We start from the raw sequence: 21,029 nt of genomic DNA, 5'->3' as shown, positions 1-21,029 counted from the left end.
ATAGTTGACTATTCTTCTTCTTATTCCTGAAGAACAATAGTCAACTATTCGAAAGTGCTCAAGTTTTGGGTCTTATTTTAAGTTTAAAATTTGTTGGATATTTATGGCAGCCCAGCTAGTCTGTATTTTTTTTCTATCACCTGTTGCTCTGTGATTGATCTAATTTCCTGTAGAGGGTGTTGCAACTTCATATTTAAAGTTCAACTCATTAGAAAATATATATGTTTGCACAATTGTATTAATGTGAATTAGAAGATGGAGTGGAGAAGATTTACTAGATATTCTGCTAAGTCCATTGGACATGCTGAATGATTGAATTAGAAGATAACATTCCATGGTTTTATTTTGGATTAAAAAAACGTTTAATTTAAATCATACAATTACCAATAATGAGAATAATTATTATATTTTTAATAGAGTTATAGAATTAGTATCATACAAATATTGCAGTATCATAAATCCTACAAATTGACTTTTTAGGAAAGAATAAGTTATCTTAAAAAAAACAAAAACTTTAACTGTAAATGGCCCAATAAGCTGTTAAAATGTAGTGTAGATTTGAAGCATTATGCCAAATTATGAACAATGAATTTTTTCAGGCGCGTGAGGTAGGCAAAAGCAGTAATAGATGGCTTATGGTCAACGTTCAAGATGTACAGGAATTTCAGTGTCAGATACTTAACAGAGACGTGTGGAGTAGCCCAGCTGTGAAAAGTATTGTATCTAAACACTTTGTATTTTGGCAGGTGAGAAAAGAAAACTAAACTCTATGTTGTTATGGAGTGTTATTAAAGATTAAACCAAATTTATCTACCAGGGAGTTTATTTGGTTATTACATTACAATATTGATGCAAGTTATTGGCTGCTAGTTGTCAAAGTATGTTTTTTCTTGCTTTGTAATAGTTTACTTGGTGGGTATTTGAGTTTCAATGTAAACTTTTATATTAAATTTAAAATTATTTTTACACTCTTAACATTACCAATGCTAAAACTTTTTGTGGCTCAGCTAAAACAAAACTTAATTCAGAACAGACATTTATTTAGTGATTGAAATTATTTTAAGTTTAGGAATATTTTTCTTTTACAAACAGTTTAGTATCAGTTCATTGATTGTATATTCAAGGAAATATCAATTTAAAGTGTTTGTACCAAAGTATTAAATTTGCATATTTTCTTTATTGATCTAGTTTGTTCACCAATGAAATTGACATTGTAGGAGACTACTTAGACATTGTGAATTGCACTGTAAAAGCAAATAGTATTTATAAATGGCTCATAATATCTAGCATTTTATAATATGAATGTTTGAAGTTATAGCTTGTTGTTTTTGAGAAAGCTGTTCACATAAAATTTTGGTTAATAAATATTCTTATATATTGATTGTTGTCTGCTCCCTAAGCATTGCCAAAATAATTTTTTGTAATCAATGCACCAGTCTTTATACTCCACCAGTTTAACGATTTTCTGAACATGTACATATCATGTGACTACTCTCCACCAACAGTATTGCACCACCTATAATGGCACAGCTAGCTCCTTCTGCTATTCCCACTCAATCCTCATTTTCTCGATTAGCATGACACAGTTTAGATGTGTGTTTAATTTTTCCAACAGTGTGACTACAGTTTTTGATTATGCTTTGTTGCCATTTCCAATGAAGTTTATTCAACAATTTCTAATTTTTGGGTTTGATTTAATTTTTGATGTATTTGCATTCAAAATTTTCTCATTTCCAAATTATGATCATGCTTTGTTGCCATTTCCAATGAAGTTTATTCAACAATTTCTAATTTTTGGGTTTGATTTACTTTGTCCATGTATTTGCATTCAAAATTTTTTCATTTCTGAATTCTACATGCTTTAGTATGAATTCAAGGTTTCCTGTGGTGGACAATAATATTACCATGACAGGCAACAATGCATATGGCATGACTTCTCAGGACACTGGGTTGACTTTATCTGCTGAGGAAGTACATGCTTTGGTTCACAGGGAGTTAGAGTCTTACATTTGGCTGGCATTTTCTTCTTCTTTTCAATGTGACATGGTTTCTAAGGAAGAACACACTCACTGAGTTGCCAATTTGGTCTCTCCTTTTTCAGGCATCTTCCCCCAATGTTGGCCGCCACACACACATCTTTCAATTGGGGGCATCTTATTCTTCCCCTCTTTTTTTTTCCTCTAGCTTCAAGTTCTCCCAGGAGATTTGTGGTAAGTTTTTGGGTATGAAAGATTTCACCTGCCTCGTAATACCGGCAATGGGATGTCCATGCTCTGTTCCTATGGTTGGGCAAATGCTGCTTGTCCTCCTTGTAATTCCAGATACAGGATGTCTCTTGCCCTGCATTTATGGTTGAATGAGTTATGATTTTGCCCATAATACCGGTTACAGCTTTCCCTGTTCTTACGATTGAGGCAAGGCCAAGACCCCGTAATGCAGGGTTCAGTATATTAGGAATGGCTAGTTTTATATTTTGTGTGTCATTGCAGTGGAAAAAACATGATGTGGCTTTGACTAGAGTTATTAAACTTATACGTGAGCTTGAGCTAGAGAAGGTACATGTAGTAGACTTTCAGTGTGTTTGTTGGTTTTCCAGATTATGAACATAATGTGTCATATCTGTCAGATTATTATTTCAGCAATTTAGCTAAACTCAATAAATTTTAGACATGAACACTGTCAAATGCCCAGTTATATACAAGTACAGAAATCAGCTGTTGGATGGTAGATGGTAGTATAACTTTTAAAGGATAACCAGCTTTGTTCTCAGTAAGTATTATCATAGCCAAAGCATCCATCGTCACTTAATTTTTTATGATTCTGAACTTGTGTGAAATTTCTGTTCATAGGTGTATCTGGATAGTGAAGAAGGACGTTGGTACGCTCAGTTTTACAAAGTTAATCAGTATCCTTATGTGGCCATTTTGGATCCTAGAACAGGTAATTAATACAGATTTTTTATTTGAATAATACAAGCAAATCACTTACTGTCTTAGTTTTACTCTTTGCCGTAAATATATTGAACTTTTAACAAATTACCATTTTTGATTAGTTCAGCTATTTTTTCTTTGGCAGAAAGCTATCAGATAGAGAAAATTCTGTGATTTTAATACATTTTCATATGAAAAGCCAAATTTAATTAGCCAAATAATCCAACTATTCAATAATCTTTATTAAAAGTGTATATTTCTCTTTGGCTGCAGCCAATTGTAATATCTTTTCTTTATTCTTCCTTCTCTCCTAAGAAATAATTATTGGTTAATTCTGATTTAGTTATTGAATGAAGTAATTTTTTTTTGTCTGGTTAGGGTTAATCTTTTGCAGTTTTTGCATGTTCTAATGTTTTGTAAAGTGTCAATCACTATGTCTCTGTTAGAAGGTGGAGGTAAGTATCTTGTTAATGGAATGTTGGTTGGCATACTTTGAAAAGTTGTATGTAAAAATGTAATAATTAAACCTTATGTTACACAGTAACATCTTTAGGTACCATAGAAATTGTTGGTGGCAAACATATAAGCCTGTGGTAGTAAATTCATATTTAATACCATAAACATTCATCTGAGGTTTGAAGGATCAAAACTTATCACTGAACAGTCTTGTTTTTTCAGTCGTGGTAGTGTTATAATGTGAGAGTCAATCCCGCTATTCCTTGGTTAAAAGTAACCCAAGGATTGACAGTGTGAGGTATTAACTAACTGTCTGTCCTATAAGCTATCATTTGAAAATTAGGGATGGCTACTGCAGATAGTACTTGAGTAGTTTACACAAAATTCAACAAACAAACAAAACTCTAGGGCTAAGTGTAAAAGTCAAGAGTAATGTAAATATAAACAAAGTATTAAGGTAAACTGTTCAATCTCAAGTTGAGAATATTATATTTTACAGGAAAATAAATATATAGGTATATATTATAAAGTATTACATATTATTTTTGTAAGCAGTGGAATCACTAATGCCTTAGAATAATGGCTGTATGTTCGCATGAGCTCAAAAATTAAACTCAGTTATCCAGTAGTGGTATTAAGTTTTAACTATTAGTAAAATATTCCACTTTTAAGCCTGTTTCATAATGTGCTTTTGCAAAGTAATATTCTGCCTGAACAGAATATCCTTGTTTAAAAGTTTCATCTTTGGTCCTAACTTCTCCAGTAAGTAATATGAGATGCTTATTTAGAGTAACAATTAACCTAAATATCTAAATGAATAGATATAGTATCAGGGCACAGAATTAGTGATAGATAGTTGTAAAAATGCCAGTGGGTTTAAATGTTTAGCAGTGACCATTAAGAAACACTAGTATTTTTTGTGCTAGTTAATAATCCAGACATTATTAAGAATGTTCAAACCAGTTGTAAAACAACAGTCAAAATTATTAAGAAAACTGAAAGCTGGCTGTAAACCAACATTTATAGGTAAAAACCACATTCTGACAATTGATCTCTAAGCCTTTTCTAGTAACATTCTTTTTTTTTTATATTAAGGAAAAAAGGAAATATAATTATTATCACAAGCATATATCTGAAATTTGATAGCATATTAAAAAAAAGTGAAAATGCTATGTTTTCTAGAAATACATATCAGCTGTCTAGTGTTACCCATTATGTTTTGTTTTTTCTTTTTGCCAGTCGGACTAGCACTTCTTTGAGCAGCTTTTTCAAGTAACTGGACAGAAATATTAGCTTTACACCCTTATGATAGCATTCTAACTCTTTTTTCAACAAAGTTTATGAAGATGTTAGAAAAATACAGGGTTGACACAAAATAATTTGGGTATAAACATGTAGGTGGTGAAGAGCCATACAACTTACAGTTGCATAAAACTATATTTGAAACATGCTTACGAGAACAAAAAGACCAAAGGTGGTACTGAAAGTGAACTTGAAACCATATTTGCTTACCCCATGATTACATAAGATATTGCAGTTAAAAGTCTGATGCCAGAGCCAATTCATATAACTGTCAATTAGTGAGATTGTTACAAATACCCAACATTAAATCTTTCAGATATGCTTTATGCTGCTGTTTGTCACGTCCTACCTCATCTGGAGTGTGTTATTGTATTAGATGGAGTGCATAATGAAATTTGATGTGACTTACATTGATACCACTCTATTCTTAATATGAAGTAAAATGGACATGTTTCAGGATCATCTTGCAACATCACCTATACTAGTTGTGTCATTTTCATAAATGTGTGTACTAACAGGCAAAGCTAAAGGGTATGTGCGGTACTTCCATCAACTGTATGTTTAAGCTCAAACTCATGACAACCACATATAAGAATTCCAGACTGAAACTATACCATGTAAATGCCAATAATATAATTTTTTATTCAAGAGTATTTGGGATTTCTTTCTTTGTGTGTGTTAGCTTTCCTGAGAGTATTTCTGTATGTTACCTTGATAAGTCTTGTACTTTAGTGTCAGTGTGAATATGTTGTTTTGTTTGAAAGATTAAAGTAAAGGAATAAGGCAGTAGAAAATCTGATTGAAAAAAAAATGTGGTTCTGTAGTTTTGCTTCTTACTTTAAGAGGTTTAGTTATTATTGTGTACTAATTGGTTGGAGAATATAGTACGAGGAAAAGTGATATAATGAAAGTTACTTCTCATCTTTTGTGTATATTCAGTACATTAGAGTTGTTTAATTCTTTAATGTATAATTGTGTTTTGTAATAAAATGAAAATACTCTTTTCTTTTACAGGAGAAAACTTGGTTGCTTGGAATAGTGTAGATTCAATGTCATTTTGTGACTTGGGTAAGCATGTACTTATCAATTAAATTTTTTTATTTATCTGTGAGATATATTGTTTATTTATTACTGTCTGTTATTTGAAAATTTAACTCAATTTTTTAGATTTAAAGTTATGATAATAAGTAAAATTACTAAGTTAATGTAAACTTTTTCATACTGGTTTGATTTTTTATATATTATCAAAAACAGAAAGTTATTGTTTTATAATTTGCATAAAGTATCAGTGAAGCTATAAATATGTGTATACATTTTCATACTGTATTTTTTAGGTTCCAAATATACTGAGTGATTTGAAATATCTCAAAATATATAGTAATTAATAAAAGATGTATTTATTTATTGTTAAAATAAACCTCTTTTAAAAACTGTTTTGTAATATGTAACACATTAAGCAACAAAATTTGATTTTAAACACTAAATATGTTTTTTCTTTTTAAATTGAATCCAGAATTTGAAAAATGTGTTCTGAGGTTTTAAAATGAAAAACATGAGAGTAATGCAAAAGATAAAATTTACAATTTCATTAATTCAGAAAATTTATCTTTTCATTTTAAACGTAGTTACTTTATTTCTATCAAGTAACATAAAATAACAGTGTTATAGGTTTTTATGTAGCTTTTCATGGAACTTAAGTATAGAAATACCTGCTATAAAGCAACATTTTATAACACGGATTTGGAGTTACGTGATTTATATTTTAGCACCAGAATTGCTAGAACGAGCTGTATGATTTGGAAGTATGTGGATTTTAATTTTAAAATATAAAAAAATGCGAAACATGCAATTATCCTGAGAAACAATCATGGCAATCCTGTGAGAAAAGTTATGTAGGTGAAACAGGATGAAGCATTGACACAAGAGTTTCTGAACATAACAAAGATATAAAATATGAAAATCAAAACAATGTCATTTTTCTTCATATGTGAGACTCTGGCCATCAAATTGATAGGAAATCGACAAGAATGTTTTACGAAACAGATAACTACATAAAAATAAAGATTGTTGAAAGTTGTTTAATCAAAAGCCTGTCCAACTTCAACACCTCCCAAGGTCACTTTAAGCTAAATGACTTCCAGACCTCCTGTGTCCTTAAGGTAATTCCAAGAACAGTCACACAAGCATTTGCTGACCAGTTGTTTCCTGCCAGAAGACAATGTGAAACTGAAGAGGACACGTGAATGTGTCGAAACAAGTTTCTCTGATTTGAGACTTCTGACAGTTTGTTGTAAAAAATACCATTAATAAAATAGACTTTAAGGGAAAAAATAATTTTGCCAGAATGCATTCCTGACTTATAACATTGTTCATATGGGAAAACCAACATATTATAATGTGCCTTTGTATAACCTCCATTTTTTAGGAATGCATTCTGCACATTATAGCAGGTATACCTGTATTTTATTTTAAATGTTTATACTTGGTATACTATGTAAGTGAACATATTTCAAAGTCATAACTTCTTTCTTTCAGTGCCTAATTTTATTATGTATGTTTCTAGTGACTGAATTTTTGTGTAAACATCCTTCACCAGATGGTTCCACTCCAAGCCCACCAAGAAAAAGATCTAGAACAGTAAGTGTAAGAATTTCTCACTCACATGTTCTAAGCTGAAGTTTCATAAAGTGCAGGTTTTTCTCTGGTATGTTTATACATGGACAACATTACATGCATGCCCACTTATGGATGTTTTAATGGTACACATTCAACTCTAGAATAGATATATACTTTTCAGAGTTACATTTTAGTGATTCTTTATACTATATACAGAAAAGCAGTTCTGTCTAGTCTGAATTAAGGATGAGTACAAATTACATAGCTTTCAATAAGTTAAGAAACATATTTCACACTATGCTTTGTAGAAATTGTTTAGCCACTTTGATTTTATTTAAGAAAAGAGTATATATATATATAAGAGTATTCCTGAGCCTGTGGGACTTTTACATGTTCAGAAAATTGATGGAAAATATGTGTTTAAAACAAAAAACTGAAGAAAGAAATAACATACAATAAAAACGTTTCAAGTCTAAGTCCCTTTATCAAGTGATGTTTACACAGCATTTAAGTTGAGATTGAAACATCTGTTTTGTTTATAGCAGTGTCAAAAAGATTTTTAGAGTATAATATATTTTATTAAATTGATTGCTAGTTTTTTAGGAAATGATTTTCTTATGGTATCAAATTTATATATTTTTTTCATGGCCGTATATCAGGATAGTATACTTGATCAAAGTGAAGAGTCCCAGATCAAAGCAGCAATTCAAGCTTCACTAGAAGATTCTGCAGAAGCTGCTTCAACTGCTGCTGAACATGGCAGTGCCTCAGAAAGGGATGAAGAAAGTGATATAGAGACTTTTGAATCTGATTCTGAAAGCTCCACATCTTGTACTAATATACTTCAGAAGGATGAGATGCAGGATTCAAATGGTGTAAAGACGTTTTTGTGTGCAAATCTCATAAAGGTAGATAAAGAAGACACAAATCATAAAATTAAAAAGAAAATGGATGAAGATGATATTAGTGATGCGGACAACCCAGCAGAACAGTGGAAGATCTACTTGGGTAGTAGTGATGGTAATAATTATTAGAATTATGGAAATATAATTACCGTTAAAGCTTTTTGTAACTTCACATGGTATACAGAATACTATTTTGATAGACTACAAATATAAAAACAAGTAAGAAATGATAACTGTATTATACTTTAATTGCTCTCCTTTGTTTTTTCTCTTGACTTTTTGCTTCAGAACCTTTATCAGTATTATATAACATATCATATATAGTTTTAATGTGCTTCTTTAAAGAAGTTTCAGTTTACAGAATATTAGTTTCAGAGAATACAAATAAAAAACAAGTAAAAAATGATAATGTTTTATACTTTGATTGCTTTCCTTTGTTTTTTTGCTTCAGAAACTTTAGCAGTATTATATAATATATATATAGTTTTAATGTTTCTTTTATTGAAGAAAACAAATTTTTTTATTAAAATGGACTAGGATATATTTTTTATATGTTTCAGATCAAACTGAGTTAATATTACGATTTCCAAATGGAGAACGACAGCAAAAAAATTTCCCATCTTCTTCTCAGTTGCAGGTAAGAAATTTGTTCTTTGAGAGGTTTCACAATGAATATATACCCCCTGTGAACTGCTTTATAACTGTTGTTCAAAGTAATAGTTCACTATACATAGACAATATATATATACAGGTTGATTATAAAGAATGTTTTCCAGTTTAGAACATCATCTCTTACAGACAGTATGACATGGGAAGGTAAAATTGCACAGAGGTGTTGTTGGTTTCATGCAGATGCAAATACCATAGTTGCTGTGTTACCACCACGGCACCACTATGGTATCTTCTGTATATTTCCCATTGGTATAAATGGTGCTATTGATCACGGAGCAGCTCATTCAACCAACATGAAAATGACAAGTGTGCAGAGAGATGAACTAGTGAAATGTTATTACATCAAAGAATGCAATGCCAAGGCAGCTTGAGGAATACCATAGAGTGCATAAGATCCACAGGGCCTTGTTCAAGTATTGCTTTCTGCAGTTTCACGAACAAATCTGAGGAGACAGATAGCACTTGCGATAAAATGCAAAATAAAATATAAAGTAGTGGTAAAAGCTATTCACTATTTTGTGAATGTTTCCTTACAAGCTGCATAATGTTCAAGCACTAAAAGAGACTTATTTAACCCAACATCTTGGTTTTACATTGCAGTTCTTGGCAAAACTGAAAGTCTGTGGTCAGTAGCCTGCCAATATTTTGTAGACTGATTAAGCACACCTCCTCCTTTCTGAAAGTGTCAACATATGCAACTGCATTATCTGGTTGTAAGCTAATCCACATATAACATTTACTATATACCTTTATGATGCTTAGCTGACAGGGTGGTGTAGTTTCACAACTGAATTTGTTATTGAATTGTAGTTTTTTGAAGAACTGTCGGCATATGGACTAGCCAGTGCTACAAGGTACCATGCAATGGTCACAACTAATGTGATTCCCATGCTGTGACAAGAAAATGTGACAAACACTGTGGTTTTCAACCAGGGTGGGGGTTCTCCACATATTGGTAACCATGTGAAACATTTCTTGTTGGATCACTTTCAAGCAGAATAATTTCACATCACTTATGGCCACCTCATTTACTGTACCTAGCATCAACCAATTTCTGGCTGTGGAATCTGAAGTTATATGTGTACTGGGGGAACCCTTACACAGTTTTTAGTTTAACTCTTAAGAGCATAGCTTGATCTTATTGGAATTTAATATTAATTTCAAGATATTTTATACTTTTTTTTTCTGTTTATTTTGGTGATGGGTGTTTGTCAGTGAATGGTTTCAACATATAAAACCACAAGTTTTGTTGTGGTTATTTTCTGTTTTATTTGGAATCAAAACTCCTAAAACATTTTTGTGATAAATTTTGCAGTGACTTATTGTTTGAGCTAAAAGTGATGTAACAGGAAAGGATTACGTGATAAATAAATTTTAGTAAAACGTGCTAAATTAGAAACAGCATGACAGCATTGACCAAGGTTACAAATTACTTCAAGCTTTACTTGTTTTGAACTAGCCAACATTTTTTAAAGAAAATGAATAATTTTCACGTGAAATGGGTGTACTGGTATTTTTCTCTAACATTATACCATAGAACCTAATTATTAATAAAATGCCATATTAAATGAATTAGCAATTGTATTCAGATGTGACTTTTTGTCTTATATATTTAATTGTATATGAAAATATACAATACAAATCAGTTGTTCAACTTCATAAATTTTATTTATCAAATATATCTGTGTTTTGTGAATAATCAAATATTTTGTATTGACCTTTTAATACTGATACTGCTGTGTAGTGTACATTGCTTAATTCTAAATATAATATCCATTGTATTCTTCTGTTTTGCAGAATGTACAAGACTAATTCATGTTCTTTTCTTCATATGGTCTTTTAACTCAATTTTAATTTAAAATCATCTCACGAATATTACATTTTCAAAACATTTCATATGCTTAACCCATTAACTGCTGCAGGAGCAGCTTAGTTGCTGTTTTCTGACTCACAGATAAAATTGAGTTGCCACCAATCACAATAAAACGGTAATTATTGTCATTTGCATAGAGTTATAGTTATATATGTGCGACTGACGGATATTTCCATCATTCTCAGCTGAGCCATAGAACTTCAGTGACGGAAATATCCGTCATCCGCAGTTAATGGGTTAATAAATATGTTTTTGTAACCTTAATTTTGAGATTATTTTTATTTTCTAATTTTTGCAGTGATTGATGTTTTACATTAAGAAAATTTTTGGTACTTTTATACTAACTAATATGTGTATGTTTTTCTTGTAATCTTGTTTAATTTATCTATTCTGTTATAGGCACTTGTGTTGTATGTGGCTGCTCAAGGATTTCCAAAAGACCACTATGAACTGGTGACAAACTTTCCACGTCGTAATCTCAGTGACCTCAAACCAAGCCAAACATTGAAAGACATTGGACTCTTTCCTAGGGAGACTGTGTTTATTCAGTTGAAAAGTTCATAACAAAAAAAAGAGAAAACTGTAGAGCTGAATCAAGAGTTGTGTACAAACTTGCAGAGGCCGATTCAATCTTAAAGGATTTTGTGAAAAAGTCGATTATTTGCAACACTTCATCTGAAGAACAGAAAAATGGTTGTTATTACATATATTTATGGAGGGTTAATCATGCTTTATAAGGACAATAATCGAGGTCTTGTTCAGTGCATGTAACTACTTCATTATTGAACATACTTATTCTGATGACCGTGATTATGCATTATTGTACAGCACCACAATTTTCACTGTGGTAAGTTTCTGTTAAAAATAGAGAAGTTGGTCTTAAACCACACATCTTGACAAATTTTTAACAGACCCTCTACATTTAAGCAAAAGCTTAAAAGTCCATTGGAACAGCATTGAGGTATTTTGTAGACACATGACCAAATAAGATTGCTGTGATTTCAGCTTTCTTGAATACGTTTTCTCTTAGAAAGCAGATGCTGATATTGAAGTGCGACTATAGACTTGTGAGTCTTCATTAGATTCAAATCCTTGCATATTATCTTGTTAATGGTACCAAGAAATATGTTCAGTTTCAGTGCATTTGCTTTAAGTGTTAGAGGATTTGCTTTTGCAACCAGAGCCTTCACTTTATGTATGAGATTGTTTTTATTGGCTTAGGATGTAATTTTGAAGATGTGGTTCTAGATACTGTGCTGTGCAAGGTTTTCACTTTCATACAGTGTTGAAGACTCCCTTTGTCAGAAGGTTGTGTTCTTTAGCTTTGTATTGTTTGACAGTCTAGCTGTATGAATTTATCTCTTCAGAAAGGCTTTATTTATATTACTGTAACTATAAGTCTATCCACAGTGGAGCTGCATTGTTGAATGGTTGGAAATTTTCTGTGAACCAGATATATACAGATACTAAACATGTCACTTGTGGTGCCACATCTCCATCTGCATATCCAAATTGTTCTTATAAAGTGTTATTAATCCTCTGTACATTGTTACTTTACACTGCTCATGTATAAATTTTTAGAGAACTTTTTCTACTTCCTTTTAAGCTCTGACTGCCACAAAATTCTTTATCATTTAGATGTAAAGAAAATTTAAAATTAACTTTCTGAGTTTCGAACTATAAAATCATAGAAAGAAATTAAATATTTAAGAAAAATAACAATTTCACTTATTATATTTATTTTTTATAACTCATACTTTTCCCAAATTTTATTTCTAGAAATGCAAACTCATTCAGTTTGTATAAATAACTGTCATTTCAATTTTATATACAATCAGAATGATGACTACAATGACATTTTTTAAGTAGATATAGTTTTCTCATTCTGTGTTCTTTGTTTTTAGGTTTTGTCTGTGAAGAGTTTTTAGGTGAGTCAAACAAGGAAGAAAATAACTAATAAAATCAGTGAATATTTTACTATATTAGGTTACAGTAAAACTGCCAATCAAAATGAACAGAAAAAATATTCTACAAAAGGTGTGTGTATAAAGTTGTATGTATTCCAGTGACTTGTGCAAGTAAATGTAATAAAAAAAATATTGATCCAGTGATTGTCATTGAAGATTAAATAACCTCTTTGTTTCATTAATAAAAATAATTTTTTGTTATTTTTTAAGTTTAAAATTTGTTTATTTCTAAAGATGTTATGTACTTAGTGATACAAAGTAGCATAAGGATGAAATTTGAATACATTTTATGGTATCATCAGAAATCCAATAACATACGTGTGAATTCCATCCCTGCTTTGCATATCTTAACTTGTTAGGTCCAATTAGAATCACCAGCTTTCATTTTCTTTATCTTGTGTACTTTTTCTTCACCTTTTATGTCCCTATGTATATATATATATATATATTCATTTTTTTTTAAGATTAGTATTATAATCTGCTTCCAAAATGCATCTTTGAAAATTCAGATATCAGACAAGTTTCTGTGTATATTACCGACATCGTGTTCAATGTTTTTTATTTTGTTTTTGATATTGAAATTCTTTTTTTCCATAAAACTAGATTTTATTTCAAGATTCTTGGAAAGATAGATTTTTATCTTTTTTTTTGTTTCCTATATCTAATAAAAATGTTCTCATTTATGAAAACAACAACAACATTTTTTTAGATTACCAGTTTTGAAATTTGTTATACCATTTTATTTTTCGTCGAGAAGGGCAACTAATATTGTAATGTTATGCATCCGTTCACTTTTCTAAGATATAAAATTAAACAACCTATATTTAGTATTTCCTCCTCTAGCCTTAACTGTATGACTATGTTGATCAGGCATGAATTCCATTGTATATTTTTAAATTTTTGCCACATTGTTCATCTTTTGCCACAAATTTTTAATAGATTTAACACTGGGAGACTTTGGACTGATCGTTTCACAATTTTGACATCACCAGTTCTTCCTTTTCCCAATAATTCAGCAGAGCAATGTGGTTTGGCTTATTATTATGCTACTGAAGATAAATGTTGTTTACCGATCCCACGGCAATATTCCAAAACACACGTCTGCTGAGCTCAAAGCTGGAGTGTGTCTGCCAAAGGGATCAAACCCCAAATGTTAGTGTTACAATTCCTTCAAGCTGACCATTGAGTTATCTGGGGTTACTTCAAAATGATCATGCTATGTTCCACGGGAGAGTTAGGACAACAGCTTGTAGCAGAAAACCTCCCTGCATTGTTATAGATTTACCAACATTAGATTTGCTGTGATATAGCTTCTTATTTATAAGACCATCGATTCTGATAGTATTTCTTATCCCTGTAGCATAAACCCTCAGTAGGCTGTTATGAACTCACCAATAATTTCACTATTTTGCTTAGTACTTTGGTTAAACCTTTCAAGGGTATGTCTTCCCACAAAAAAAACTCTTAGAATTTTTCATAAAGCTCAGTCGTTTTTCGTCAGTTCAAGCACATTGTTTCATTCGTTCTTTCAAGTTCTGGAATAATTGTACAAAGTTCACATATTTATACGTGAAAATGGTCATTTTTAGCTGCAACTTTTCGATATAGACGTTTTTTACAACTGTCTCTGCTGGTTATTCGTTGCAAATAGTTCAACTAAAACGAGGGTTGGTGATTTAAAATAAGAGTGAAAAATAAATATGAATTTTAAAGTATGTATCATCAATTGATTGAGCTTATTTAGTCCCATGTTAATAGTGCATAGTAGTTGATATTCAATTACTTGTTATAATACTTGTGTTTGTATTTATAGCAAAGCTACTAAGGCTATCGGTTAACGTCCCTAATCTTGGACTACTGAAAAAAGGAAAGCAGCCAGTCTGCAGTGCCTTATTCACTCTAATAGATTGACTGTCACTCTTATAACGCATACACGGCTTATAAGCGCGTGAAATATTTTATAGTATCTCACGGATTCGAACCCTATTAGCCCGTTTGTTAAAAATCTACAAGGTCAAGTGCATCCCTAATATTTATGAAGTGAGTAATATGTCTATATAACACAGAGATACAAAGCAAGAAAGATGCCATTAATATTTACTCAGAGTGCTTTCTTATTTCTTGCAAGTTTGAATAGCAAAATGAATATTATTATATTTGATTTGATTTGTTACTGGTTCTGTAGATGTTATATATTTTATACAATATAACACGAAAATGAGATAATCTGTTATCCGAAGGAAATCTAAAGTAATCGGCCTTTTTATAACTGATGACTAGCTATTCTGTAGACTTTTATTTTGTATAATTTTAGAGAACGTTTACGCTTATCCTGTTGTTAGATGTAGGTTAACAACAGAAGTTTGAAAACTTTCTCAGCAAGAAGTGCGCTGAAATTATATAATTAGAAAACATTCGTTTTTTCTTCTTCTTTCTTTCCTTCTTCCAAACACTTTTCAATCGACCATCATTTCTCGGCGGATTGACTTGAAAATTGGTAGGGTTATATCTTGGTCCAATACGCCCAGACATGTTTTTCAGTTTTATGATTTAGGCCTTTTTAAGGATTTTATGAGCTCAAAGATGAAACAACCCAAAAATGTATATTTGAGCTCCTGTGCAGTCATATTTACAACAGTCAATTTAAAAAATTGGCACAAATACAAATTTTCATGCGCCCAACACAATTACTGGCAAAAAAGTTGGATTTGCCAGTTTTGAGTCTTTTTAGGGGGGGGGGCAGAACTCACAAAACAGCATAATTTTGGGGGTTTTGGTCAGTTAGTCGGTCGTATTTTGACCAATTTATATGGGATTTGGTACAAAGATACTTTTCTACAAGTCCCACACATTGACAAACAAAAATGGTGAACTTGCCAATTGTTAGTAATTATTGAAGGGTCAAGATGCCACAAGAAGCATAATTTTAGTTGTTGTTGTTTTTGGACAATTACTCTGCCGTACTTCGGCCAATTTACATGGGATTTGGTACAAAGAAACTGTACAGGACCCATACCTATACATACAAAAATGTGGGATATATCAATTTTTGGTCATTATGGGGGGGGGGGGCAGAAGGTTAAATAATTTATAATTTTAGTGGGATTTAGTCAATTACTTAACGTTGTTTGGATGAACTTGGGTTTTGGCGCAATGTCTTTTTTACAGGCAACACACATTGGCAACGGAAAATGTTGGCCTTACCCGTATTTTAGTAATTATTGGGGGAGGCAAAAGTTAAATAACCTTTCTTTTTAATGCCCCCCAGTAGCACAGCGGTATGTCTGCGGACTCACAACGCTAAAATCCGGGTTTCGATACCCGTGGTGGGCAGAGCACAGATAGCCCATTGTGTAGCTTTGTGCTTAATTTCAAAACACCAACAACTTTCTTTTTAAATACGGCCTTAATATTATTAACGATTGAACAAAGGCTAAGTGCACGCTTACGCCGCTACTGTGTGGTTGATGTACAGTCTGTTAGCTCGTTCGTTAAAAGCAGTCATATCGGATATTTTCTAAACATGCGGATGCATTCAAGGTTAACGGCCTCCTTCAGATTAGATGGTCTACACAACACTATTCACTCCTACGAACCGACCCCGACTTCAAAGTAGCCTAGTATTTGGATTTTAACGTCTTCTGTTTTTAAAATGCTAAGTACAGCTTCCGTGTTTCGTCATATGGAAAGCTTGACGTTCCGGGTCAATATATACAATCTCGAATGATGTTCAACTTAACTATAAAGTTGCTTTCCCTTCCTCTTTTCTAACACAAGCGAATAATCCAAATAAGTGTCTTACCTTTTATCATGTCATAGATAGATAGGTAAGGCTCACCCATTTGTGACAATCTCTCTTACCGGTGTTCATAGGGTTAAAATACAAACGATGCCAAGCATAGAATTTTTCAAAAAAAAAAAACAGTTTCCTGCGAACTTTGCTTACTTGAGCAGAACAAGAACAATTTACTGTACGTTTCTGGTGAATGGCTAAATTTATTATTAAGACAGTAATAAATGCTATCATAAGCAATATAACAGATGTGTTAAATATCTAATCACGAGTGAACAGCTAGAACAATAATAAATATTATCATAAGTAATATAACTGAGATGTGTTAAAAATCTAATCAAGAGTGAACAGCTAGACAAGGATTTCGGAAGGGTATTATCATCATGATCATATATTTAATTACGTCAAGCCAATTGTTAACACGAGTTATATATATTTCTTTATTTTGCCTTATTAAAATAAGACATGTAAATGATATACATAAGGTAACTTTATGCTTTCATTTTACTTCGAATTAAACAGAAAACCAACAGGAATGGTTTAGAGTCATCATATGACTTAGTGAAGGTTTCCCGTAATGTTTGTAAAAAATTAATTCCATATTTGTTTGTTTAAGAATTTTGCTCAAAGCTACACAATCATCCTTAATTTTGAAATGGCAGACTAGAGGGAAAGCAACTTGTCAACAGCACCCATCGTCAACCTTTGAAATACTCTTGTCTGATCAAATAATGGGATTTGACAGATGTTCTTATAGTGTACATATGTGTACCAAGTGTGAAACGCGTTTTTACGTCAACGGGTCGCGAAATTTGAATTTTCGGATTCACAGTCTACACATGCTAACCACGCCAGAACTGCTAATTTCCTTATACACGTGTATCGCTATGTTTACATCTAGCGTTTTGCCATGAATACGAATTAATGGCACCTTAAGAGAACGGCTATAGAATTAGTTACGAAATTTGCTAAAGGTTTATGACACTATGTTATATTTAAAATTATATTTTCTAAATAAATTTGATAAGAGGGTATTCCATACTATTACATTCTGTCCTGAAACGCTAGATATGAGCATAATATTTATAAACTGAAGACTTTGTAGAAATCATGCTTTTCGACATGAAAACCTTATTTTTCAGTTCAGAAGGTTACACAATTGTTTTTTTAGTTTTTTCAAAGAACTCGACAAGGCTCTCTGTTCACATTACATAATTGAAACTGATTAAAGCAGAATCCTTAAGTTATAATATTACTGTTAATGATATTTTCAAAAGATTTACATGCTTAACTTGAGGTAAGTTTTAGGAACTCACTTAGCACGTAACGAAAACAGTAAATTTGAGACAGGCTGTAACTTCCTGGCCGAGGGTGACTTAATGGCCAATGTCGTGCCTGATTACGGATTGAAAGGTCTAAAGTTCGCGTCGCGAAGCTGCTAAACGCGTTTCAAACTTTTAGTTCTAGTGCATTATATGAGTGATGGTCATTCCAGTTATCTGGTTCAAAATCGAACAAAGCTCTTGTGACGATAGTTTTTGACTGGCTGCCTTCCCTCTATTCAATAATTCGAAATAAGGGATGACTATATCTAAGCCCGTGGAGTCTCTGAATTAGAAGTTTATTCTACGTGCGTATTAGGTGCCGTTTAAGTTGAAAACTACCAACACCGATAACTTCCCAGACGTCGTATGTGAACTACAATGAGGTACTCGGGGTGGGGACTGTATTTTTTTTAGCTGCTTTCTACCCTCCCAACTTTTTAAAGTTTGTTAGCAGATTTCAGATTTTAATGTCTTTGCTTAAGGAAGTTAAATTAAAGAAAAAGAAATATAGCTTGGCGTTTAGAGAAAATAATATATAACAAAAAATAATTGATTTGAATTGAAGTTCAGACTATAGCAACTTCTTAGGCACTATCAATAACATTTAAATAAGTTTTATTGTGTGATTGTTTTTCGAGTACATTAGAAGAAAAATGTATTCTACGTCTTCTTTTTTTTTCGGAATCCAAATAAAAAATTTTTAGTAAAAAAATATTTGATTTCTTTTATTCATTTCTCACCACAAAGTATATACGTAAATGTTTTATTCTCAGTATCTTGTTCACACAAAAATCATAATTGCATTATGCGATGGTAAAATGTGGTTTCCAAATGGTCTGGTGCAAGAGTGGCTTAGTAGTTATCGTGTCGGACTGGGAATCGAAAGATCTGAAATTGAAGACGTGATGCCGCTGAACAGGTTCCGCGTTTTCAGATGTAGGCGTGTTATAAAAGTGACAGTCAATCCTCTTATTCGATTCAAAGAACCAAAGCCTATTTTGGCAGCAGTAACTGCTGGCTTGCTGCCTTCCCTCTGGCGAGTAATTCAAAGTTAAGGATGGCTCTACCTGAATTCTAGGGATCTCCCACCTAGCTTTTTAGTCTATCTGCGCATTAGATGTTGTTTAGAATTTTAAAAAAATCCTCCCCGAAAAGGCGTGTTCCCTAGAATTCATCAAATAAATTATAATTATGGTTTTTTAGCTTCTGTTTAAGTAATTTTTATGATTTGAAGCTGAAGAAGAGTAATTGACCTTAAAACACTTTTTGTTATATTATTTGTAAAATGTTTAATTGTTGTATCCTTTGTTGATATTTATAACTATGCATATTTCAACGCAAGTTGAAATATATATTATTTTAGTGTTTAATGAATGTGAACACTTACACAGTCTGTATCATTATTTTTTCGCTCTTTTTGCCAAATGATTTCCTCGTATCTCAAATATTTAAAAAAAATGTCGTTGTACATGAATTTTGAACGAAAGATCGTTACACACGAACCGTTATTAGATTACTGGCAATCTCGTATCGCTAAGCAATTCGGTTTAGTATTTACAGACTGATGCACTTAAGTAAATCTTATTTCAACATATTACGTTTAACTTTAAGAACAACAACAACAACCCCAAACAGGGAGATGAGAGCAGCGAATTTTTTAACCTGTTTGTTGTCAAGCGCTGACGTTAAGCAGTTAGAAAGATTATAACAGAAGTAGAATTATATAGTTTATAATATCAGCCGTTTGATGGAATAAGGCAAGTGGGAACTACGGCTGATTGTATAAAATGAACTCCTAATCATTTCAATATTAATACTTGCTTGAGAACCAGCACTGAGTGTATAAACATTTAACCTCTTGTTTCTTTCAATTGAAGCTTTCTATTCGTTTTGGCACTTACTCTTTCTCCTCCCCAAATTAAGAGTTTGTTTGTTTTATTTTAGAGCAAAGCCACAATGGACTACCTGCTGTGTCCATCGCGGGGAATCGAACCCCGAATTTTAGCGTTGTAAGTCCTTAGACTCGCCGCTTTCCTACCGGGAGACCCCAAAATAAGGGAGATAGAGGGAAAAAAACTATGCGAAATATCATATTTAATCTGAATTAAAAGTTCAAGTATCTCAGAGAATGTATTATGGATTTTCGATGACAATAAGATTAACGCGTGATTCCTTGGATCTATTGGCCAAGTCTCCCGATAAAGAATCCTTGCTTGTCTCTAACTGAATAAAGGATTTAATTTTTTTAACAACAGCAAGAAAACAAACAACGACAGTATAAACTATATTGTAAAAAATTGGAAACAGGAAACGTTTTATAAGTTTTCAACTTTCTCTTGATAGATTTCGGGAACAGTTGAAATATAATACAACAATAGAATCGAATATTAAAGCCACGGGCGCAAGCCAGCTGAAGTGTTTAAGTAATTAAGAACTTATTCTACGACCATTATTTTCCAGTACTTGACTCTTACCTTTGAAATGGACACTAACTCCGAAATGCTTAAAACTGAAAGGGATCGTTTCAAAACATATCACATAATACCTCAAATAAACAACACCTTTCTCACCTTTGCAACCGTAACGTTAAAAGATTATTAAGTGAATCTGATAAATTCGTAAAGTTGAAAGGTTCAACCTCAAATTACAGCTTTATTTTAACTTTATGATTGTGAACAAAATATTATGTTCGTGTTCGTTTCTTTCGTATCTGGATTAATTAAGCTTACGCATTAGTAATGAGGCACTTAGGTTTCACCGATGCCAACTCACGAACACTTCCTCAAGCACTCATTATCGTTAAAAAATGCATGAAAACTAATCATGTTTGCTATCTAGGTAGTTTTTTTCTATGTTGTAAAACTGTTATTTACATTAAATCCAATCCTCGTAGAAAAGAAATAAATGGAAACACAGTAAATAAGTTTCCACTGACATCTGTAGTAGGTAAACATGAGCGTATAAGGCAAGTTTGAATTATTGGGTGACAGTATCTGTTAACGCGTGGGCAAAGTTGTCCTTAACCTAGTGGCACCGAGCGACTAACTGATGGGTGGGTTTGCAGGTTAAAAACAACGATTTGTGTTCATGACAGGGCTACCCACACAAAAAAGTGTGTAGGTGAATGTAGAGTTCAGAGAGAAGGGTGGCGACGTTCAGGCTTCACCCGGCCACTCGGTCAGATTTTTTT

At 32.2% G+C, this 21,029-nt stretch overlaps 1 protein-coding gene across 1 annotated transcript in view; it reads left to right on the top strand.

Moving 5' to 3' along the window:
- LOC106457703 (UBX domain-containing protein 7-like) overlaps window positions 1-12,925 on the top strand; it is a 25,936-nt gene extending 13,011 nt beyond the window's left edge. Inside the window, exons 6-12 of the mRNA XM_013917149.2 lie at window positions 600-746; window positions 2,850-2,940; window positions 5,703-5,756; window positions 7,252-7,325; window positions 7,964-8,324; window positions 8,770-8,846; window positions 11,154-12,925. Coding sequence (XP_013772603.1) covers window positions 600-746; window positions 2,850-2,940; window positions 5,703-5,756; window positions 7,252-7,325; window positions 7,964-8,324; window positions 8,770-8,846; window positions 11,154-11,318 — 969 coding nt within the window. The 3' untranslated portion in view covers window positions 11,319-12,925. The remainder of the gene's footprint in view (window positions 1-599; window positions 747-2,849; window positions 2,941-5,702; window positions 5,757-7,251; window positions 7,326-7,963; window positions 8,325-8,769; window positions 8,847-11,153) is intronic.
- The last annotated feature ends 8,104 nt before the right edge of the window (window positions 12,926-21,029 follow it).

Source organism: Limulus polyphemus, unplaced genomic scaffold (assembly GCF_000517525.1).
Source record: "Limulus polyphemus unplaced genomic scaffold, Limulus_polyphemus-2.1.2 Scaffold363, whole genome shotgun sequence".
In the NCBI taxonomy this organism is placed as follows: Eukaryota; Metazoa; Arthropoda; class Merostomata; order Xiphosura; family Limulidae; genus Limulus; species Limulus polyphemus.
Note: the sequence above shows the minus strand (reverse complement) of the source record. Positions and strands in the feature narration are given on the sequence as shown.